Raw genomic sequence first — 23,534 nt, 5'->3', positions numbered from 1 at the left:
TGCTCCGGGACTCGCTTCCTGCCCTGCGTCCCACCCGCGCGCTCTCCGGTCGCGCTCCCTCCTCGTCCCACCCGTGCGCTCCGGGGGGCGCGCTCCCGCCTTGTCGCGCGGATGCAGCGTTTTCCTTTCCTGAGTGCTGCTCTTCCCGCGGGCCTGGGCCGCTTGCCGCCCGCTGCCCAGTGAGCCCTGTGGTAGACCCAAGCGGGGTCTGCTCCTGGCTGGTGTCAGGGGCGGGAGAAGGAGTGCCTTTTCTTTCTCATAAATTATTGAAATTGACAAGTATGGATAAAGTTTCAAACTTTAAGTTATGGATGCCCTTTTGCCTTAATGTTTTTATAGTAAATACAATTTTTAATGTTTATTTTTCTTCTATATTGAAGAAAATTCCTAACTGTAATCGGACATGGGAATGAAATACATTTGGGTGAATAACGAATACTGTTTGAATTCCTTCTAGTAGGTAACTAATCAGTAAAACAAGTATGACGTTTGATTGTCATTTAGATCTTACTGCTTAGGTCGTTGGTTTGCAGACCCAGGCTATTGAACGGGGTGATCCGAGGGCTGCCGAGGGCTGCCAAGGGCTGCGGTGCTGCTCAGAACCTGCTTCTGGGCAGACTATCCCTGCCTGGACTACAGGAAGTGAGTGGTCTCCTCTCCCATTCCATGGGGAGGTAGCCAGTGCCCAGCCTTATGTGTGTCCGTTATCTCTGATGCCAGCCCGAGTAAGGCAGGCAGAGAGGCCATGAACTTGGCTGCCGCCTGCTGACAGCTCCTTTGCCCGGGTGTGGGCTGCACAGTGCATGGTGTGTGGAAGCTTTCCTACGGGCAGGAGGTCTGTGAGGGCCCTCAGCTGCTGCCTGTCACTAGGACTTGCAAGTGTTGTTTGCTGTCTGTCCTGTAGAGGAACATGTGGCTCATGTACAGCAGTGGCATTGTTCTGAATTCATGTCTGCTGGGGCCTTCTCCATGACCCCAAAAGGCAAGCATAACGTTCGGATAGATTTGCCTTCATAGTTTTGTTAAAGACTATTCTGATTAAAATGCTATTCTTCATTTTCTCCATCTATGGTTGGAATGTGTTGTAACGGAGCTTTGATGACACTTTTAAAGTCCACTCTGCTGACCTCAGTGACTAGCCAGATAAGCATGAAAACCCTGGAAACCTGTGTTCTGAGACCTGGGTCTGTGCTCTGCCTGCTGTGCTATGGTCATAGTTGTGGTTTGTTCTTATTGGTACAAAGAATTGAACCTGGGGCGCTTAACCACTGAGCCACATCCCCAGTCCTTTTTTGTTTTTTATTTAGAGACAGAGTCTTGCTGAGTTGCTTAGAGCCTTGGTAAGTTGCTGAGGCTGGCTTTGAACTTGAGGTCCTCCTACCTCAGTCACCCAAGTGACTGGAATTTCAGTGTGCACCCTATGCCTAGCTGTGGGCAGTTTTATGAGGCTTCATGTAACTGGTCTTGGATATTATAATGAACTTTCTGGAAATCATGGTGATTTTGTAGAAAATAATTCACAAAAGGAAATTGTTTTGTTATTCTTCTTCCCATGTTGCAGATCTTATGAAATGTGAAATCTTACTGTATTTTAGCCAGAATATGCAGCACTTTTGCTGGGTCTGATACTTGAGTTCTGTGTATCATGCATGCCTCTCTCTTGCCTTCTCTTTTCTCTGCAGGGTGTTCAGACATTTGGGACAGTGTTCCCTCTTGAGAGTGGCCAGTGAAGCACTGCTCACATGGTTGTGGATCCTTCAGTAGAGAGGGTCGGAGGGGTTCCAGGCACACAGGGGCTGCAGCTCCTGCTGCTTATGGGAAGTGCTGAGAGAGAAGTCAAGGACTTAGTGGCCACATTTGTCCCCAGAAGCCATGCATGAGGTGGGCAGGCCCATGGGCTAGCCCTCAGAGCTGATTTAACCAGCAGGGCACTGTGGTCCTAGAACCTAGGTGACCAAGTGTTCAGGGCACTTGTAGGATTCCTTTCACTGTTGCCCACTGTGGAATGTGTGTCTGAACTTTTCTCATCCAGTGTGGCTGGCACTGGGGATTAATCCCAGGGCCTGTGCATGCCAGGCAGGCCCTTTCCCATTGAGGATTCTCGATGGCAAATTGAACACCAGGTTCACTTGCTATGAACAGTGTACAGTGGCCCCAGGTAGAGTTTTGGATTTGGGTGGATGCTGTTGTCCTGGAGCCTTGGGGAGCTGGTAGAGGGGTGAGAACCTCCACACTGAGCCCAGAGGAGACAGGGACCGAGGAACTGAGTTTCTGAACCCAGTTCCTGGCTTTCTCTTTTGCTGGGTTTTGTGGATCCTGGTGGAGAGGTTATAATTACAAGAGATGATTGGTTTTTGTAGTCACAACTTCTTCCACATTTCTTTTCAAGGGAACTAAGATCCCAGGTCTAGGGTGGAAGAGGAAAAGAGAGGAGGAGAGACAAGACTGGAGAGTGAGGGGGAACTGGGTGAGGAGAGAGGGTGACTGGAGAAATATGCACCTCTGCCCTCCTCCTCCTGTGCCCACCTGCTAAGGAGGACGGGCACAGCCTTAGGGAGCAGCTGCAGTGTGAGATGGGGTAGGGCAGTAAGCAGTTCTGGGTGGAAGATTGGGGATCCCAACTAGCGGGAGCTAACAGGGGATATTGTTTCCCAGTGGCCCCTTAGGTGGCCGTGTGTATAGAGGGAGTTGATTGGCCTGTGGCCAGGAATTCATTTTGGTTGGGAACACTTTCTTTTTGAGTAACATTCTCACTTGTAAAGCACCAAGGAAGTGCTCTTGGCCGAAGCACTGAGTGTCATGTGGATGGGCCATTACCTGGAATGCCTTCACATGAAAGTACATACTCTTTTTTTCTTAAAGTGTTTCTCTTTCATAAACACTATCCTGTAATAAAACCAAACTGCTTCATGTTACTGGTTTTGCTTGCTTTGGATTTGCTTCAAAGTAATGAAGAAGTGGGGAGGGGGTCGTGGTGGCTGGACAGGAGCAGGCATGGTCTGTCATGGTTGGCTTGGTGATGGACCCAGGGTTCACTGTACTATGTTTACTTTTTGTATGTTTGAAATCAATTAAAAGTTGAAAGATTGTTTTGTGGGTCTTCATGGTGGTATAGATGATGCTGTTATTATATCACATTTAGTCAAGTCTTATCACATATTTTATCCAGTCGTTTTATTTCTATAACTACTGTGAGGCTTACAAAATGAACTGCTGTAAATTTGATCACTATGTGAAAAGATAAAAGAAAAGATTTGTTTTGATGTGGTGAAGGTATGGATTGTCAATATAATGTTTAATTATGCTTGATTTTATGTTTTGCTATTTCCTAACATTAATTTGATAAAATGTATATTCATAGATTTTGTTAAAATCTAGTGGTAGAAAGAATAATCTATGAATTCCATCTTTAAAACCCTATCTGATGAAATAAAATATTCTATTGAGACATAAAGTAGAAAAGATCAGTTTATGAATTGATTTTTCACTGTTGTCCTTCATAAGAAGATTCAACTCATTTCAGCTTTGGGTTGATGTTTCATGGAGACGTGCTTTTCTTCTGTGATACTTGGTTAGTACATGGGAACGGGAAAGGTCTGTTCCACGCATGCAGAAGCAGAATATAAGCGACAGATCTCTTACATTTGAAAGAAAGGGGCTCAGATACCACTCGCCATTTATGTGAGTTTGATGGATGATACTCCATCGGTTCTGAATGGATATTGGCGCCTGAATTACAGAGGTGGAATTACATATCCTGTGGAAACTCTCTGCGGTACCCCTTATTGTCTCGTTTAATTCATGACAGTTTTTCATTTCTCTTTTAGGAGATCCTAAGAAAAAGCTTGTGTGTTCGGTGTGCAATAAAAAGTGTTCTTCTGCGTCCAGCCTGCGGGAACACAGGAAGGTCAGTAAGACAGACCCGCTCACAGTCGCCTGTCAGAGGCTGAGAGCGTCTGCAGGTGAGCCGACTGATATCCAGACAGAGCTTCATCATGAACCTACGTGGCACCATATTCTAGAGCGCACAGCCAGCGTGCGGAGAGGTGAACTGCTGAGGACGTTTTGAGCGTTGTAGTCAGCACTGGTTGACATATGGCCCCTCTGCCAGGTGTCGCGTCTGGCCCAGCCTTTCACTGAGAACACCCGCCTTGGCTCGGAGCTTTGTACGTTGCCTTTCGCTCAGGAAATATAAGTCAGTGAGAAAACCACACATTTTTGTGTATTTATAATGTGCTGTCAAGTGACCTCTTGTAAAATGAATGCATGTTATAGTTTAGTCTGGCACAACAAAGACAAGAGCTGCATTGTGATGTGATGTAGTAATGGTGCGAATTGCCAATGTAACGTCTCACTGAGTCTGACTTTACTCCATTCTGTTCTTAATGTTGATGTGCTAAATCATGCACTCATGGGTTTGTACATCCAGGTGTTATTAGCAGACGCAAGTGAGCCCTTAGGATAAAATGAATTTAACATTTTACCATAAGTATAAAAATATCTTATTTTGTTGTGAAAATTTAATATGAAAAAATAAATGGTAATTCTTACCTAATAATATTAGCCTCTAGTTAATAGAATGTATAATAAAAGAGAATTAAAATTGAATTTAGATTTTCACTCGTCATGCTAGAGTCCAAATTCTATTATAACATTCTACATTCTATTATAACTAAGATGTAAAACTACTTTTGTTGTGTTCTATAAAATGAATCATCTCCTTGAGTATACATAGGTTTATTCCAAAGTAACCTAATGGTACTGGAAATTCATGATTTTTAGTCTCGTAACTCCAACCGTTTTTGTGGACTTAATTTAGCATTTGGTATCTGTTGAGTCATTTTAATCCTCTTACGGAGATATAGGGGAGCAACCTGAACCATGAATCAGGGCAGGAACTCCCTGTGTTGCTAGCCCTCAGTGCCTTCTGGCCTGTGTTCTCATTTCTAAAATGGGCATTGAACAAATTAGTGTTTTGCTTTTGTTTTTATCCTCTTAGTGCTATTAACTTCTTCTTTTTTTTTTTTCTTTTTTAGTTTCCAAATAGTGATTTTATTAATTTTTTAAAAAATGGAAGTGTCTTGGGAACATGTGTCATTCCCCTGCAGGGGCCTTGCCATCTTCTTTACATCACTCAGATTTCAGTATATGTGCAGAAATTACCCAGAAAGGTGTACAAGGGTGCCCATGCAGATGTCCCGTCTTTAGGTCTCTCTTCCTCCTCCCCATCGCTTGTCTGGCTTCAGGAAGAAGAAACCTCATCAGTCAAAAAGATCAAGCTAATGGAAAAGACATTTTCTAAACATCCTCTTACTTATATTATTTTATGATTTATTTCCCTGATTTGTTGAAAGAGGTTGAAATTTAAGAGAGTTTACCAGGTAGAGCATTTTGATGCAGTTCACTGTGGAGAATGTTTCTGAACAAGTCCCGTTTTCAGTGCAGTTCCTTGGTAACAGAGGAACTTGTCACCTGGAGGAGAGCCTTGGTGGAGGTAGCTGTCCTGTGGTGGTGGGTGTGGCCTGGAACTCCTGTCCCTGAGGTGAACTCTTAACGGAGTGCGAGGTCTTCTGGCTTGATGCAGCCCTTCCTCCCTCACCGCCTTGCTGCCCAACTGTCACCTTCCTGAGTACCAGGCAGCATGCATTGCCCATGGTTTTGAGCATCTGTGGGCGGATGCATCTAGGTCTACTAGAGTCTAGCTGCCCAGCTTCCCCCTGCCAGTAGATGGTGCTTTATGACAGGGCACACTATCCTGGGCTAGAAGCAAGGCATATCGTGGCCTTCTTGACAGTTATTAGAACTTAAAATGGTATGTATTATTCTCTCATCAATAATTTTCAGAATATTTTTACTTAGCATTAGATGTAATTAAATAGTATTGAAACTGCAATTTGAGACAAGACTGGATTCGCTTCTTCCGCTGGTGGGTGGGTCTGTGTAAGCTGCAGACTTCTGCAGTCCAGAAAGCTCGCATGGGTGTTGGCGGCCAATCAAGGCAGGTGCCGCTGGAATCAGCTCTGAGGTCACAACTAGCAAAGCCAGGCTCCTCTCTACTATTGTCGAGTGACGTGTTGCAGCGTTAGCAGGGTCTGTGCTCTCCAGGGTCCAGGCAGACCCCAGCAGCTCATCAGTCACTTTCCAGGTTCTTGTCTATCTAATTCCAAGAATGGAATCCACAGGAAATAACAGAAAGCAAGAGTGAAAAGAGAAGAAAAGAGACACCCACAGGAGCAAGAGGGGGGACCTGATAGAGTGGCTGCCTACACGAACTACTTTAGGGGCTCATGTAGCCACTGGGAAGGGGCACTGATCACTAGGCATGCTCTCCAGGTCTTAGGAAAGTACCAGCAGTGTTGGTTTGGCCAGTGACCTTGTGATCTTCTCACACTTGAGTGAGTTTTCCTCTAATCTCCACTCAGGTCCACCACCACTTCCAGTCTCCTGCAGCTCCAGGAAAGGCTCGGCTAGGACGTTTGGAATGTTTCTGATTATTTCCATAGAGTGGCCTTTACATCTGGGAAAAAAACCTTCACTGTGGCCTATTACTTATCCTAATTGGTGTCCTGTCATTTGACTTTAAATCTGTTTGTTGAGCTGCTTAAGGTGTTTGGAAATAGCTTTGTCCTGCTCTCTTGCATAGTAAATGACAGTTTTTTTGTGATTTGGGAACTATTTAATTCAACCTTGGAAAGTGTTTCATGTTTCTTAAGCTGTGAGAGTTAAGTGAACACTTGAGTATTCTGCAGTGTTTCTGTAATAGTTCGTTTTTCTACGTGAACTAGTGATGTTTTTTGGTACTTGGATTGAACCCAGGGATGTTCTACCCACTGTATAACACCTCCAGTCCTTTTTATTTTGAGATAGTTCTTGCTAAGTTACCCAGGTTGGCCTTGAACTTGTGATCCTCCTGCCTTAGCCTCCCAAGGGGCAGGGATTATAGTTGTGCACTACTATACCTGGCTGGATTAATAATTTTTAACATTTTATTTATCAATAAAAATTTAATATTAAAAATGAAAAGAAATAAAGTTTTATATATGGCTCAGAAGGCTTAACATGTTGGTCATTTCAAAATTATATAAGGGGCAGCCTTTGGCATGCATTGGGTGGACGGACTCGTTTCTTCTGAGCTCTGTGGCACTCGCACCAGGCTCTGGACATGACCCTGATTAGGTGGTGGCCGCACATCTCTGCAGGATGATGTCAGGTCTGCTGGCCTTTGTGCAGGGGTCCTGCAGACCCGTAGCTCCTGCACATCTCTAAAGAGCGCGTGTCAGGCCCTCCCACAGGGGTGCCTTTTGCTGCTGCTGTTTCTCTACCTTGCCTGGCTTTCCTCAGGTGAGGTTTCTGGCTTGCCAAGGGTTAGAATGGACAGAAGCAGCGAGGGTTGCTGCCTTGGGCCTGCCTGGTGCCTGGGGAGCCTTGCCCTGTGTCTTCCACTCACCCCTCTCTTCTTTGAGTCCTATCCTGGCCACTTAGATCAGGCAAGCATGGCAGGGGACAGCCTGTCCCCCGCACATCACTGCCATGCTGCCCTGGGCCAGGCTCTTGGTCTTTGGATGTGTCTCCAACTCTTCTGCACCAGGCTGCACCCTTTGCCTCTCTGGGTCACGCGGCGACCGTGCCTTTGATGAGGTGGACCATGAACACAACTTCACGCCAGTTTTGAATCTTCAGCAGAATCGCTGGTGCTCTTGTTCATTGATGATTAGCATTTCTGATCTAAGTCTTTGTGCAGTACGTTGCTTTAGGACTAAGAGCATTGGTTCTGATAATAAATCCAACTTCTATTTTTAATACCACTGATCCATCTCCCTGATCTGGAATCTAGGAAGGGAAAGAACTAATGTGATATTCAACTGTAATATTTATATTAAGTAGTTGTTAGCTAAAGTTATGCCCCCTTATTATGATTTTCAAAATATACATCTTATGGTATATATTTAAGGTATGTGATATGATGCTATGGGCAACAATGTGTAGTAAAATAGTTGTTACTGTGAAACCATTTAATGTATCGCCATCTCACAGTCACCCACCCCCACTGCAGTGTGAGTGGGTGTGAGTGCATTATGTGATCACTGCCATAGTCCTCCAGTCTCACGTCAGACTTTGAGACGCTCTGTCCTCCGTCTGCATGGTTTTGCCTCCCTGGATTTGCATCTCACACTTTCTTTTGCTGGGGTCTCTTGTCATGGGAGGCTTGTACTGTGAACTAAACATCTTCAGAATCATCTCTCTTCTGGTCTTCCTCTGTAATTAATATTTTTCTCTGTGCTATATACATTTAAGTTTAAAATATTGTTGGCTACTGTAAAAGGAGCAGTATTACCTGCAGTTTACAAATGTCTAAGTCTAAATTTGTGCATAACAAGTGAGTTAATATACTAGCTGTAGTTTTTTGTAGAGCATATACATTTGACATGAACTAATAGGTCAGTCCTATTGCATATTTAAGCAACTGTAGTCTCAATTGCCTTTGAATGATGTGTTTTTACTAGCAGTGGGTTCACTGTGGTTTGATGTATGCAGGACAGTGTGAGCAGTCAGGGCTGGGCCTTAGTGGGAGCTTTGGACACAGCAGTAGCAGCTGCCCCCTGTCGGCACTTTTGCTTCAGCTTCATGTGATTTGGGAGGCTTCCGTGGTTGTTGACTGTCCATGTATCCTTCCGCAGGTCCACGAGGTTTTTGACTGTCAGGAATGTGTGAAGAAGTTTGTCTCAGCGAATCAGCTGAAGCGCCATCTCATCACCCACTCAGGTAATGCTGCTCCTTCGTTTGTTGAAGAGGAAGAGTGGCTGTCATTCCCAGGGCTAGTCAGGGGCCCAGCTCTGAGTTCTGACTTGGCCTTAACTCGTCATGTGATTTTGAGCAAGTTACTCAACTCTCTTGAACTCTGTTTATAAAGCAAAGGTAGTTGGACTGAAGGACATAGAAGTGCTCATGGTCCCATTTCAGTTTGTCACCTACGTCTCTGGGGGATGCTGGTGCCTTTCACGGTGCCTGTGAAGGCTAGCTGAGGCCCTAGTGTACTCTACTGGCAGCTTCTCACACTTAGCGGGGGCTCGGCGGTGCCAGCATCTACACTGACAGACACTTTCCATTCTACATATGACCTAATAAATCAGTCTTAAGAGGGATTTATAAATGTTCCTTGAGAGCGTCTTTTTAAAGCCACATTTCATGTTTAGCATGTTCAAGCAATAGGAGCTGCACTTATGCAGACTTGAAAAATCAACTCTGGAAATAATTTTTTTCTCCATGGAGACTCTTCTAGAAGTTAAGGTGTCTAATTTGAGACCCTTGAAGTCAGGATGTTTTCTAATGTCCACCCTGTTTGGAGATAGATGTAGGTGTTTTAGTGAATTAAAGTGAGATTACAACCTGGTGGCCTTCAGGCGTGCTTTGGTTGGCATGGTATTTTTAGAAGTTAGTTGTGGGCATCAGTGAACTTGGGGTCAACGCGGATTGTTCCTGCCCCTGCTCATGCGCTGGGAAGAGGAGGCTCTGCTCAGGGCACATGGCCCAGCAGGGGCTCTGTCCTGACCTCTGCTGTCTCCTCCCTGCCTTAGGGTCTGATGCCGGTTTAAACTCACACGTCTCAGCCCATTTTTCATTGGATTTCGCCTTTGAACTTCTTAAATGGAAGCTTTAGTTTTCAAAACAGGCCTGCAGAAGAACAAGCTCACCTTCCCCTTGCAGACAGACTGTGGTGTCTGGCATGAAGGATAGGGTACGGCTGGCTTTAGTGTGGCCGCCTGAGCCCCGGGTTACTTGCGCTCATGTGATTGAGACCAGGACGCATTCCTCTTACCCTTTACCTTTGTGTAGACACGATACCTTCTCCACTCACTTTTCACAGAAAGACGACCCTATCATTGCGAGATTTGCAACAAGTCTTTCAAGAGGCTTGATCAGGTGGGCGCCCACAAAGTTATTCACAGTGAAGACAAGCCCTACAAGTGCAAGCTCTGTGGAAAGGGGTTCGCGCACAGGAACGTCTACAAGAATCACAAGAAGGTAAGAGCATATTCCAGTTTTTTCACTGCTCTGCTGATAATGATTTTCAGTTGCTATCCCCAGGCCTCTGGGGTATGCGGTGTGTGGTGGAACGTGGAGACCATCTTGCTGCTACTCTCCAGTGGCTCGCTCAGGCCAGACGGCTCTGCCGGGCTTCTGGCTTCCATTCTCTACTGAAACTGTTTGATAAGAAGCCTTGCTGAGCTGCTAAATCAGGGAACCACCTCTTGGCTGTTTAGTCAATTCTGACAGCTGTGGAGTGCTGCTGATGGCTAAGACCTCCTCCTTCCTTAAGGACTTATCTGCCAACCTGTGTGGCCTTTTGGAACTGTTCTCATCTTTGGTGTCCTTGTGGTATATTTGCTAGGCGTTTTGCAATTTCTGTGACTGCTTTGGTCTCTACTAGCTTTCTGTCACTGTGACAAAATACTTGAGATATAAACTGCTTATGAGGCGGAAAGATTTATTTTGGAGCATGGTGTCAGAGGCTTCAGGCCAGGGTTGGTTCCTTTGTTTGAGGTGAGACAGAACGTCCCCGTGCCGGCTCAATGGAGCAGAGCGCCTGGCATCATGGTGGCTGGGCAGCAGGGATGGGGGAGGGGTGGGGCTGGGGTCCCAGTATCCCCTTCGTGGGCACATCCCAGTGCCCTCACTTCCTCCCACCAAACCCCGCCTCCTCCACCACTTCCCAGTAGCATCAAGGCTGGGGACCAAGCCTGTGACGTGGGGCCTTCAGGCACATCTCCACGCCATCAGCCTCCTCGGCCCCAGGAGGCTGTCCCGGATGCTCGGGGCCTCTGTGCGCTCTCCTGAGATGGCGATGTACCTGTGACGTTGCCTTCAGACTGCTGAAGAATTCCAGGAGGTGCATCTTCTGTGGTACCGGGCTTCGGGCCCACGGCTGAGGTGCTTGCTTGGTTTGTGGCCGGGCATGGTTGTGACAGTGTGTCAGCATGCTCCGAATGGGGCTTTTCATTCTCTTCAGCCAGACGCCTGCTCCTCCGCAGTTTCTCCTCTCTGGTAATGCCAGAAGTACACAGTTACTCAGGTCCCTTTCTTCAGTCTTGAGCCCTTTATAGCAGTAGGGCTAGATTTTCACGAAGACCCTGCCTCAGCACCCTCCCACTGTCCTCACAGCGCCCCTTTCTTTTCATATATTTTTGGTGCTGGGTGACCCCCTGGGCCCAGCAGGTGCTGGGCACGTGCGGACCGGAGCTGCACCCAGCCCACGCTTCCCACCACACCTCTGCCGCCTGGTTAGGTTCTTGGTTCCAACTCTGTACTCCAGGGAAGGCACCCGAGCACAGCCCTGGGCTGTCACTCTGGACTCCCTATGACAAGTGGGTCCTGTGCTGAGTGTGTGCGGTGTGGACCCTGCTGCCATTGGGGCTGTGTGCAGCCACCCAGAGCAGCAGCCCCGCCACCTCCCTGCTCTGCTCGCTTCCCTCCTCGCTCTTGACCTTTGCTCCAGTGCTTGCTGCAGAACACATTCATTCTATCTATTTTGTTTATATGATAAATAGTGTTTCAGCTGAATTCAGGAAACGTGTTCAAAGATATTCAAGGTCTTGACAATCCACGTGAAAACATACTTGTGATGTGACAAGCATTTTCTATTAAGTAACCGCATACCATCCCTTTAAAACAACTCATTACTTATTTTTTTCATCTTTCATATTCCATGGGAGTTCTAGTGACCTCAGTATTTATGAGGGACTTTCAAAAGACATGACTTGACCTCCTTTGAAATCATTTTAAAAATGATGATACCAGTTTCAGCTTCAGTCTAAGAAGAAAAACAAGCAGTAGGTTTGCCAGAGAGCCAGCTGGCTGATGGATAGTGTTCCCGTGGTGTCTGCCATTCCTGTGTCCTGCCCGTGTGTCTAACCCAGGTGTTCTGTGCGCAGGGCAGGGTTGTGTGCACTGCCTCTGCTCTGGAATTGCATGGCTGTAAAAAACTCTGGCTGGTTTCCTGCTCACTCTCTGGAACCCTCAGCTCCTTTCTCAATGAAACTGATCCACCCTGGTTTATGAGTTTTTCACAGTTTGGCTGTGTTATGTGCCACGTGGGAATTCGGCACGGGATCTTTGCACCGTCTCTTGTGCCCTCATCCATAAATCACATGGCAGTACTGGACACCCTGGGAAGGCAGAGGCACGGAGGCTGACCTTCCTGTAGGGAAGCACATTTGCGCCTCTGTCCTGGACGCGTGTCCCCATGGGGTGCTGAGCCATTCTGAGTCTGGTATGGTCAGATGAGAATATCTGAACTGGTTCTCTAAAGAGAGAATGGAGCTTTTCTCCCACCATGTTCACCATGGCTGTGAGGAGACTTCAGGAGGAGGGCACCACAAGGAAGTGAGGAGAACCCCTTAGGGTCCCCAGCTCTTCATCATGCCCCAGGCCCAGGGAGTGTTGTTTTAAATAGAGTAAATGTTCTTTTGGTTTGCTGGATATGTGATCTGTGCATTTCATTATACTTATTTGTCTTCTTCTGTGCCAATTCTTGTCTTTTAACATTATACTTGCTTGATAAAAGGAGCACTGTCATTCATTGTGATTATGATTTTATATAGTGAAATGTCAAAGGAATGATTTCTATTTAAAAATTTAGCACCATAAAGAAGAATGAAATTATGGCATTTGCTGGTAAATGGATGGAACTGGAGACTATCATGTTAAGTGAAGTAAGTTAGACCCCAAGCCTGAAAGGTTGAATATTTTCTCTGAAGTGTGGAAGTTAATCCAAAATAAGGAAAGAGAGAGACAGAGACAGAGAGAAAGAGTAAAGGGGTGGGGGTGGGATAGTCCACCAAAATAGAAGAAAAATCCGTGAACTAAATGAAAGAGAGGGAGAGGGAGAAGGGATGGGATAAGGGAAGAACAGAGGAATGAATCTGACCTGACCTTCCTGCATACATGTGTGAATACTCCACAGTGAGTCTCAGCACCACGCACGTCCACGAGGCCCAACAACCACCAACCACAGCAACAAACTACCAGTAAACAGCAGAAAGCTCAGGAGAGGCAGGGGAAGGGAAGTACCAGGGACTGAATCACAGCAAATTATTTTCATGCCTTTATAATCATGTCAAAATGAATCCCTACATTACACATAACTGAAAAGAACCTATAAAGAGGAAAAACAAGAATAAACCCCAGCCCCCGATGGTATCACCTGCCCCTTGCAAAGGCACAGCAGGACACGAGGCTCAGTAGGACACAGAGTTTTCCTGCGCCCCCTCCTCTCAGGTGTTCATTTGATTGGATTTGGAGTTGTAATTTAAGGTCTAGTTTTAAAATATTGTTTCTCTGACTGCAGCTCTATTTTGATTATTTAAATCTCAGTTGGACAAGTTTCAGAGCCACTGGAGGCAGAAACTGGCCAGCTGACACTCCTCCATGTTTTGCTGCCTCTCAAACTTAACGCACAGAGACTCGGAGCAGGTGCGACCTGCTGCCTCCCGTGCAGGGCGGAGGTGCAGAGGATGGAGCCGTGGACCAGCCCCAGCCCAGGTGTGTCTGAGAGAAAGGCTGACCTTTCAGGCCCTCTGTGACCTTCCCGGGTGGCACTACAGCGGCTGCTGTGGGTGACTAGTCACAGTTTTTCATGCAGTAATTGCACGGGGCCCTCATGGCAGTGTCTGCCCAGTCGTATTCAAGCTCTGGGCTGTGGATGCTTAGGTCTTAGCACCAACTCACTGAGGGTCCCGAAGAACCACTGGAAAACAGAAAGGGCAAGAGTGAGGATTGTGTATGAAATAGCAACCTGTGTGTGTGTTGCATTTTGATTAAGGAGCACTCCTTTGGGGCTGGGGGTGTGGCTTAGTGGTAGAGTGCTTGTCTAGCAGGCCCAAGGCCATGGGTTTGGTCCCTGGCTCTGCCTTCCTCCCCCCAATAAAGAGCAAAACAGAAAAGAAAAAAGAATATTTTTTGTCCTGTCCATCAGGTGGAAAGACCATGCAGTTAAGACTTTGCTTAGGTGAAATTCCTTCAGGCCTTAGAGGACAGGACCGGCCTCTTTCCCCAAAGGTCACGAGCTGGCTTCCCAGACCTGGGAAGTGCAAGGTGGAGACAGACCTCGCCTGACGGTCATGCTTCTGCCCTCCAGCCTCCGTGTGTTCTGTTTATTTTTACCTGATTGAATATTCATCAATTTTGTCATCTGACTATCTGTAAAACTCTGGGGAATTATATCATGTAGAAAACAATTTACTTTTCAAGAACTGGTGTTAATATTTAGAAGGACAGAGATTGCTTTGCTGCTGTTGGTGTGTTGGCTTTAGGTGCCTCACGTGATTGTCCGTGGATGCACACAAATCTGAATGAAGGACCCCCGTTCCGAGGCCTGCTGCCTAGATACGCTGTCTGCTCGAGGGCTGGTGTAGCCACCGAGCTGTCACTCAGGTTTTATGCAGAAAGCTCTGCTCTTTGACTGCCTGATGAGCTTTAGCCCCAGTTCCTCAAGAGCTGAAGCCCCGGGTGTCTGCTACCTGGACAGCTGACACCTCAGGTCCCGTCTGCGTCCATTCAGAGAGCTTCTGTTGGGATCTCCGTGAGCTGTGGTGCAGAGGCCACTGTACAGAGGCAGGACTCAGAAGCCCTGGTGTCCTCCCTCCTGTAGGCCACATGTGGTCCGAGCTGGGCTCTTTAGAAGCGTCCTGGATCAGAGTGCTGAGTGCCATCCTGCAGTGCCCCGCAGGGGCGCTCCCTGGGCCTGGTCTGAGCTGCTGCCTTCCTGGGCCGTTGCTCTCCCTCCTCTGGGCAAACCCCCTTGCCCTGCTGGGAGCACTCGAGGCTGTGGGTGTGTAGGAACGGGGTTGTGGCTCTTGGGCAGAGGACTGTTGGGCTGGTGAGCAGGGACATGCTTCTGTAGGAGCATCACGGAAGGTCACTCTCAAGCTCAGCGTGGAATGAGCTGCTCCTCACTGCACAGAATATCTGTGCTTCTCATTATCTTTCTCGGTTCGATTTATTTTTCTGAGGAGAAGGCCTTTAAAAAAGCCAGTTATAAATTTGACAGTAAAGATTCAATCCACAGTTCATGTAAACAGCTAGATAGCACATATTTATGTCGCTTTAGGCTTATTATGGGGCTCAGTGGGACACTAATGTGCTTAGGATATGCAGGCTTCCGTCTTCACTAGCAAAACTCCCTTTTAGAAAGAATATTTCTAACAAATGTATCTCTGTAATATTTTCTCCAAATTTATTTTATCTTTAGTTATTTTTACAGTTTTATGATAGTTTTCCTGCAATGCAGATAGTGCAAAGAAAAAAAGTCATTAACAGGGAATACTATTACCGTGGAGCAGTACATATTATTGAAAGTCAAGGTTGTAATTTTTAATTGTGAATGGTGCTGATAAAAATTTTATTTTACCATCACGAAATAAAAGTTTGAGCTGTATGGCTAGAAACATACTAATTTTCTAATTATTGCACATTATGGGAAAACCTTCTGAAGCATCTAGAGACATTTCAGCAACCGCAGTTTCCTTAGCGTTTGCTACATCTGCAATAACAATCAGACTCCATGCATGACAATAGCTGGCACATGAAGAGATGGATTGCATGGCACTTGCCCAGGGCTAGTTCATTTGTCACCCTGGCAGATGTGGGTGTCACCAGGGACTTGGTGTCTGAACAGGGATGTTCTGCTGCTTATCATAGGATCTTCTGTTAATAAATCAGTGGAAAGTTTGGCATTTGTTAGAGATGAAAAATTCAAGGATTAGACACTTCTGAAAAAGCTTAATTTCATCTGGCACTTGTTAAATCCTTCTGTCTTGGACACAGAGGTTCTCTCCTCCCAGCATGCAAGCATCTTGCTACCTCTGTTCTCACGTGTCCAGCCAGCACCAGGTTTCTGCCTGCTCTCTCACACCCTGGGGTCTGCTGGATGATTCTTGACAAGAACAGTTGCTTGCTGTCTGCCTGCTGCTAGCCTGTTGCCTAAGACGCACTGCTGACCTTCGGCTCATAAGTGATTTCCACAGTGTTTCCTTGTCCTAGATTTGGAAAAAGAGAAAGACTCATCCAGGAGGGAATATGGTGTGTCTGGAAGATCAAAGCAATCCTGTGTTTCAGTTGGAATACTCTGAAAACAAATCTTTTGGTAATAGTTCTATCTCCTGTAAAAAGTTCAAAAAAAATAATAATAAAAAGATATAAGAAGAAGCACATGCTGTGTGAAGCAGCAGCCTCCATTTGCTATGAAACCCTCCGTGGTGTTCTGCAGAGCCCTTCCTCCATTCTCGCAGAGTGTACAGGCTTAGGTGGTCCTCCATGCATAATGTCTGACTTCTACTTTCAACACTTGAAACATGTTACAGATGACTTTCCTTATTAAAGAAAAGTACAATCATAATATCCACTATAACTTAATTAATCAAATTTACATCTTTTTGTGGGCACTGAGGAGTTTTCCTTTTGTAAAAATTTGTTTGAACAATTGCACATGTGTTTCTGCAGAGGCAGTTGGTGGGGTGTGTGTTTGTCTTTTGGTGCAGAGTGCCACCCTGCCCCCAGAAGGCTGGCATCCCACGTATAGCACGTGAGACTGCCTTGCCCCTGCCCTGTCTTGAGCCAACCTGGAAAGATACCTGTTTTCTTCATGTTTGGCAGCTGAGAGACGGTACTATCTTTGCTTCTAATTTTCCATTGCATTTGAGAATTAAATATTAACACCATGTGTACTTTAGACACCTTGAAATCCTGTAGTCTAGACTGGAAGTATTTTCCTGCCTGCTAGACACCTTTGAACAGGCACCTGAACTTGTCCCATGAACTGCTGGTCTCCACGCCAACCTGCTTGGTGCCTGCCAGCCCTCATGTCTGCCAGTGGCCATTCCTGGCTGCCTGGCTGCTGCAGACCCTGAAGTCATGCTGGCTTCCTCCTTTGTGTCCTTGTCCCTCCAGGACACCTGGTACCCTACCATGCACATGCCTGTGACCTCCCCCGTGATGGCCCAGTGGCTGGTTCACAGCCACTCCTCTTGGTCTCCCTGCTCTTCATGGTCCCTGCATCTACTCCCCACACAGTCACCATGGCATTCTGTTAAGCATGAAGCTAGAAGTGCCACTCAGCTGCCCACACCCTAGAAACTCTAGTCTCTCTTGGCAGAGCACATCCTGTGGTGGCCAGCGGGCCTCACCTCTGTCTTCGCCGCAATCTTCTGTGGGTCTTCTCTCTTCCCTGCTCTTCCCTGTGGCTGCTGCTGCGCATAGCTCTCCACATTCGCAACCTAAGCTCTTATTTTCTATTGTAGATATTTCCTTTGCCCGTCACTGGAGAGTCTCACCTTGCAGTTTTGAGTCTGTTTGTTATCTGAACATCTGGTTCTCTGCCTTTCTCCACTCAAAATTTATTTAAACATCCATTCGTACTTTCTTCCAGCACATTTAGGTTCTGTTCTCAGAGAGGGCCAGATTGTTATGGTATTATCCTACTTTGAGGAGTGACCTACAGGCCCTGCTTCCTCCTCCCCAGTGTCTAGGAGGCGGCTGAAGCCTCAAGCTCCTCCCCTTGAGGACCTGCCCCGCCCACCACTCAGCCTCAGGCTCCTCCCCGTGTGGCCCTGCCCCGCTTACTCAACAAGACCCAGACTCCTCCCAGTGAGGGCCTGCCCCGCCCCCAGTGCTCTTGTGCTCCATGTACTGGGGAGCCTCCTCCTTGCGCTGCTTCCTTCATCTGTTTCCATGCGTTCGTTTTAATTTCTGTGGCTAGAGAAGACATTGGATTTTCTTTGATTTATCCTCACTTTTAATGTCAGTTTCTTCCATCTTTCCTATTTTTTCCAACTGAAAACAAGCGTGGTGATCCCTTGCTCGCCAACATTGTGTTAATAGGTGGTGCTTGTGTCTTGTGTTTTAGAATGGCCGTGCAGCTATGACAATGTGCAATCTGGTGTGCATAAAGTGACTTTTAAAAGGGTTAGGGAGGGGGGCAAGAATGGAGGAAGGAAGGACTGTATAGAGGGAAAAGAGGGGTGGGAGGGGTGGGGGGAAGGGAAAAAATAACAGAATGAATCAAACAACATTACCCTATGCAAATTTATGATTACACAAATGGTATGCCTTTGCGCCATGTACAGACAGAGAAACAACATGTATCCCATTTGTTTACAATAAAAAAAAAAAAACGTATCCCTTGTATTTTTGTACCACATATATCACAAAACTCGTATGATTTCTTTTATTGCAATAAAAGAGCCTAGTTCAATTTTTTTCTTTCACACTTAAGGGCCCTTCTGACCTTGCTGGTGACGGGAGGATGACCTTCCTCCACTGCTTTGCGCCCAGGGGCTTACCCTACCACAGAAGAGAACGCTGGGCAGGAATGCACCCTGCGGGCCTGTCTCTGGGTGCTGGGCTGGCTGGGCCGCCTTGCTGCTGCTGACCAGTGTGCCTTTACTTCTCTTGCACCACTCCCTGCACCCTGCCTGCCCTTGGGCCAGTCAGAGACCCTTCTCAAGCCTTCCTTTTCTCATCTGTGAATGGTGACCATGGCAGTGTTTTATTCCTCCAGGTGCCGTTAATTAATGGAGGTGATTCCTGTGAGCTGTTTACCTGGTATCCAGCAGCTGTCCCCTAGGGTTGGCCAACACATGTTCCATTCTCTGGTGTGACATGGGTACTGGCAGCATGAGGACTGCCTTCGGAGGACTGGGATTTACTCAGTGAAGCTCACGGACAGGGGACGGGTATCCCCAGCACAGTTCACCCCAGGCCCCAGGAGGTTGGGTCTTGAGAGATGGCACTTAGCCATCCCACTCTGCAGAGGGAAATTTGCATGTTCAGATTAGCAACTTAAGATAGTAGGAGCAATTTCCACAGCTATTTGTCAAATTTCTAATCAACACAAGGGTTCAAGAGTGGTCCTGTGCACACAGCTGTGTGTCTGAGTGTGTTAGGAGAACTGTGCTGCAAGAACCAGGATCCTAGTACCTTCCTCTCCTCCCCTTCGCTGTGAGGTGAGTCAGCCCTCCCTTCTGACTCCTGCTGTCTCTCCTCTGCAGACCCACTCCGAGGAGAGGCCCTTCCAGTGTGAGGAGTGCAAAGCTTTGTTCCGGACACCCTTTTCCTTGCAGAGACACTTGCTGATACACAACAGTAAGTTCCGCTGCCGGCTGGTGGTGGAGAAGGGAAGGGGCTTGCCCACCTGTTCTTGGAGCCCTGGGAGGGTGGGCCTCTGAAAGGCCATCAGTATGTGGTCAGGTCTTCTGCTCCTGAACAGGAGATTGCTGATAGTCCTGGTGTCACCTTTCCTTCCTGTCATGACTTCATTTCCCCACAGTAAGATCAGTCATCTGTGAGATACTTCCTTTTCTGTCTCTTCTTCCCTGGGCTTATAGTTTGTATATAGAATGGTTCTCAGACTCAGTGGAGGATCTTTAGCTTTATTTTGAAGCTGGTCTTTCCCTCTCGGTTGTGATAAGTAAGGAAGCAGGCCTGCTTCTTTAAAGCACGGGGATAGTGGCATGATTGGAGCAACTCACCGTTAACTTTTAAAGTTGGAGAGGATCACAGTGCACATCTGATTTTTTTTTTTTTGTACTGGGGATTAAACTCAGAGGCACTTAACCACTGAGCCATGTCCCTAGCTCATTTTATTTTTCATTTAGAGTCAGGGTCTCACTGAGTTGATTGGAGCCTTGCTAAATTGCTGAGGCTGGCTTTGAACTCACATTCCTCCTGCCTCAGCCTCCTGAGCCACCAGTACAGGCATGTGCCATTGCCCCTGGCATAATGTAACACCTTAGTTGGAGAGGAATTGAGACTGTGGGAATGAGGGGGCAGGCCTGCCTGGGGTCTCTGGCAGCACGGTGCTGCTTCTTCTGTGATGCGCCCGATTTCTCACGTATTTGGGTAGAGTTGTTGTTTTTTTTTTTTTTTTTTTTTTTTCTTTTTGGATTAGGTTCTGCACAAACACACCATGAGAGTCTGAGAGTTGCACTAGGTGCTATTTTAGAACTCTTCAGAATTAATAGCCATACCACTGAAGTACTTCACTTCTGGGAGAAGAGACTGGTACTGCTGAGTTTTAAAGTGGATTCAGATGTTAAAGTGACCAGAGATACACTGCACTAGCACATCAAAAATTAGAAAAAAATGTGCAGCGTGGGTAATATTGACACTTCTTTTAACTTGGGACCCTGAATCAGTAGAAAACCCTGTGTGCATGGGAAGTTCTGACTACCACATAAGCCTTGAGTGTTGGGGCAGCAGGACTATCAGACTTGTCCTGGAAGGAATTTTCTGTCAGGTTCAGGTGTCTGTGGTGAAAGGTGCTGAAGACAGGAGGCTTGCGAGTGCCACCAGGTGGTGGCGCGGACCTGTGGTCGCCTCCCAGGAGAGTGCTCTGCACTCTCAGGCCCTGCTCTGTCCGCCTCATGGCTCTGCAGGAACCTTCAACAGAACTTCCCAGTCTCCTCGCCAAGAACAACCCTGTGTTTATGAAATGAAATTAGTTGTGCAGCAGCAGGAATAGCTGTCCTGTTTTACTCTCATTTTGTCTAAGAAAAGTAGCTGCAATGAGATGAATGCATTTTACAATAGGGATTTGAAGAAGCGAGCCTCATTTTAAGATTTATACAGCCAAATTTGGTATGATGTTCAGGATATTTTTTTGTGGAAAAATGAAATTTTGTTTCTTATAATAGCAACACATTTGAGTCTTAGCTTGAAAAATAGGCTTGGGTGCTGCGTGCTGTGTATTTTGTGATGTCTTCAGCACTTTTGGCTCCTGATTAGAGGCTGCCTGAAGCTGCCCAGTGACATCTGGCAGGAGAAGCCCCTTGACGTTTGAAGGTGAAGGGAGCCTCAGCGAAGGCCTGGAGTCGGCAGGCTGAGAAAACAGGAGTGGGTGGAACAGGGAGGACCAAACACGAGGCCTGGCCTTGCCTCACACAGTGTGAAAAGTACAACCCATTTACTTCAAAACACAAAGGCTGGAATGGGAAACTTACCTCTGCACGCTGGCTCAAAATATAAAAATCTTGTCATATTGCTTTGGAAATTATTGCTGTTTTCTTGTACATTGAAAACCAAAAGATAGGTTGCTTGCTAACTTCTAGGTATTGGTAGGGGAAAAATCTGATAAACTAAAGATAAACTAATCGGACAAAATCAGACAATCTCATCTGATGAAGTCAGAGTCTGATGCTGATGAAGACAACAAAGTCTAAACTTAAAATATGAAGATCAGGGGCAGGGGAGATAGCTTAATTGGTAGAGTGCTTGCCTCACAAGCACAAGGCCCTGAGTTCGATCCCCAGTACTGCAAAAAAAAAAAAAAAAAAAAAATGAAGATCAGGACTTCCTTGGTGTAACTTGGTGAAGTTTGGGTATGGGGACCAATGTTTTGATTCACTTGATAGTTCAATAAAAATGCCTTGGAGCAATCTTGGAGGTTTTGGTTTTTATTTTTAGTCCTTTTCAGCTCCTGAATTGATTTGCTGTGGTTCACAGTAGCACTCAGGATCCCGCATCAGTCGATGAGTCCTTACTTCCTCACTGATTATACATGTTATACCAATGAGATAATTTAGACGATTCAAGCCACATACAAAGATCGTCATTTACAAGAATAAGACCCACAGCAGAAGTGCACCCTCTCTCCACACCCACGCACTCAGTTCTGTGCTACGCGCAATTCTGCTTGAAAAGACGAGGGAGGGGGCAATTTGTTTCCTTTTAATTTTTCTTCTGTTTGTCTGTTCTTCCTTCTTTCCTTAAATGTAGAATGAAGACATTCCAAGAATCTTCCCCTTTCTAAATCTAATGCTGGTGAGGGGAAGGACGTGAGAAAAGCTGGGCTGAAAGAGAGGTGGTCTCCTCGATGTGAGATGTAGCACGTCTCTCTGTGCCTGTGGTCCGCAGAGGGGCTGCATGCTGATTTAGTGCTCTAAGGGGAAGCAGTCTTGTTCATCCGCCTGGTTGGTGCAGTCATGTCTGCACGTGTTTATAACATCCTGTTAATAAGCCCCACCTGTTAATTATACTCATTCGCTGCTGAAGCTGTACTGAAGTGGACTACCAGAAGTTAGACCCACATGTTAAGAGGAATTTCAAAGGTAGCATTTTAGGAAAGTTTTCAAGTTCCACAAGAGCCTTAGTGTTTTTTTCTGGAGTTGCCTCCCCTGGGACCTAGGCTGCATACTGAGGAGAGGGGTTTGCCTCTCCTCCTTCCCCCTCTGAGGGCCTGGGGAGCTGGGGTCCCAGTATCCAGCACTTAGTTAGTGGGGGGGTTCTGCGAGTCTGGTGGGTGAGCGACTGTCCTGCCCTTCCCTGCTCAGAGTGAGGGGTACTCTGAGTGGGCCTCTGCCCTGGATTCCTCCCCAGCTTTACCCTACAGCCCAGCTTGCTGTGTTTGTGTCCTGGAGGCCACGGGGACCACATGGGGTTTTTTTGAGGGGTTTGGGAGGGGCCCAAGCTGCTGGCCATGCTGAACAGAGGGCTTATGTCACTACCAGGGTCTCCTTCGCTCAGACCATACATGTTAACTAAAGATGCATGTTTAAAGCGTGTTCACTCCCTGTAGACATTAGCCAGTTCACTCCCCATGTTTTCCAGTTGAGGAGACTGAGAATATAGGTTCAGGGGCTTTCCCTGGGCCACAGGGACTTTCCCCGGATCACGGAGTCAGTCATTTTGGCTGAGAATTGTTGCATACAGTGAGGTCATGGTCATGAGAAACTGCTGGATCTACAAAGGAACTTCGGTGGGGGTAAGGGGACCCTGCCTATTCCTGCTTCTCTCACCTGACTCTGTTTCCCAGGTGAGAGGACTTTCAAGTGTCATCACTGTGAGGCCACCTTTAAAAGGAAGGACACGTTGAATGTCCATGTCCAGGTGGTCCACGAAAGGCACAAGAAGTACAGTTGCGAGCTGTGCAACAAGGCCTTCGTCACGCCGTCAGTGCTCAGAAGCCACAAGAAGGTAAGAGAGCCCTTCCCAGAGCAGAGCTCCACGGTGCCAGGAGTGCTCGCGGCCAGCTCTCCTGACCCGTCAGCTGCCTCCACAAAACCCCAGAGGCGTGGATTATGCAGTCCTCAGAACACACAGCTTTTCCGTTTGTCAGAACAGATAGGTTTTTTCCATGAAGGAACCTCAGAGTTAGATGTAGATTCTAGGTGACCCTGGGCCGTGTGGCTCCCTGTGTCATACAGATATGCATGAGTAGGAGCTTACCCAGTTTTTACATTTTTGGGTTAATGTGGGCTTTTTTCTTTTAAAAACTATGCATTGTTCCCTATAAGTTTATTTTTTCCTAGGTAACTTGGATTTTGTTGGAAAGTGGTTAGACTGGGCCCTCTGGGATTGCGTGACCCTTCTTCACGTCTCTAGGGCACGGGATTCAGTAAATCTTTGCTCAACTCATACACGATGGTGCCTTACTTAGGGCAATCTGGGGTGATCTTATTTGTATCACCTTAGTTACGTGGTACCTAAGTACGTCAATAGTTTGCTTTCTATTTTTTTGAAAACATGCATTTAAAGTACACTTT

General features: G+C 46.7%; 1 protein-coding gene across 1 annotated transcript in view; it reads left to right on the top strand.

The window, feature by feature from the left end:
- Prdm5 (PR/SET domain 5) overlaps positions 1-23,534 on the top strand; it is a 157,118-nt gene that overhangs the window by 74,365 nt on the left and 59,219 nt on the right. Inside the window, exons 7-11 of the mRNA XM_047567347.1 lie at positions 3,828-3,907; positions 8,679-8,763; positions 9,866-10,023; positions 19,044-19,137; positions 22,805-22,965. Of these exons, the coding sequence (XP_047423303.1) occupies positions 3,828-3,907; positions 8,679-8,763; positions 9,866-10,023; positions 19,044-19,137; positions 22,805-22,965 (578 nt within the window). The remainder of the gene's footprint in view (positions 1-3,827; positions 3,908-8,678; positions 8,764-9,865; positions 10,024-19,043; positions 19,138-22,804; positions 22,966-23,534) is intronic.

The sequence above is a fragment of the Sciurus carolinensis genome, chromosome 10 (genome assembly GCF_902686445.1).
Source record: "Sciurus carolinensis chromosome 10, mSciCar1.2, whole genome shotgun sequence".
NCBI lineage: Eukaryota > Metazoa > Chordata > Mammalia > Rodentia > Sciuridae > Sciurus > Sciurus carolinensis.
This window is presented reverse-complemented; position numbering and strand designations above follow the sequence as displayed.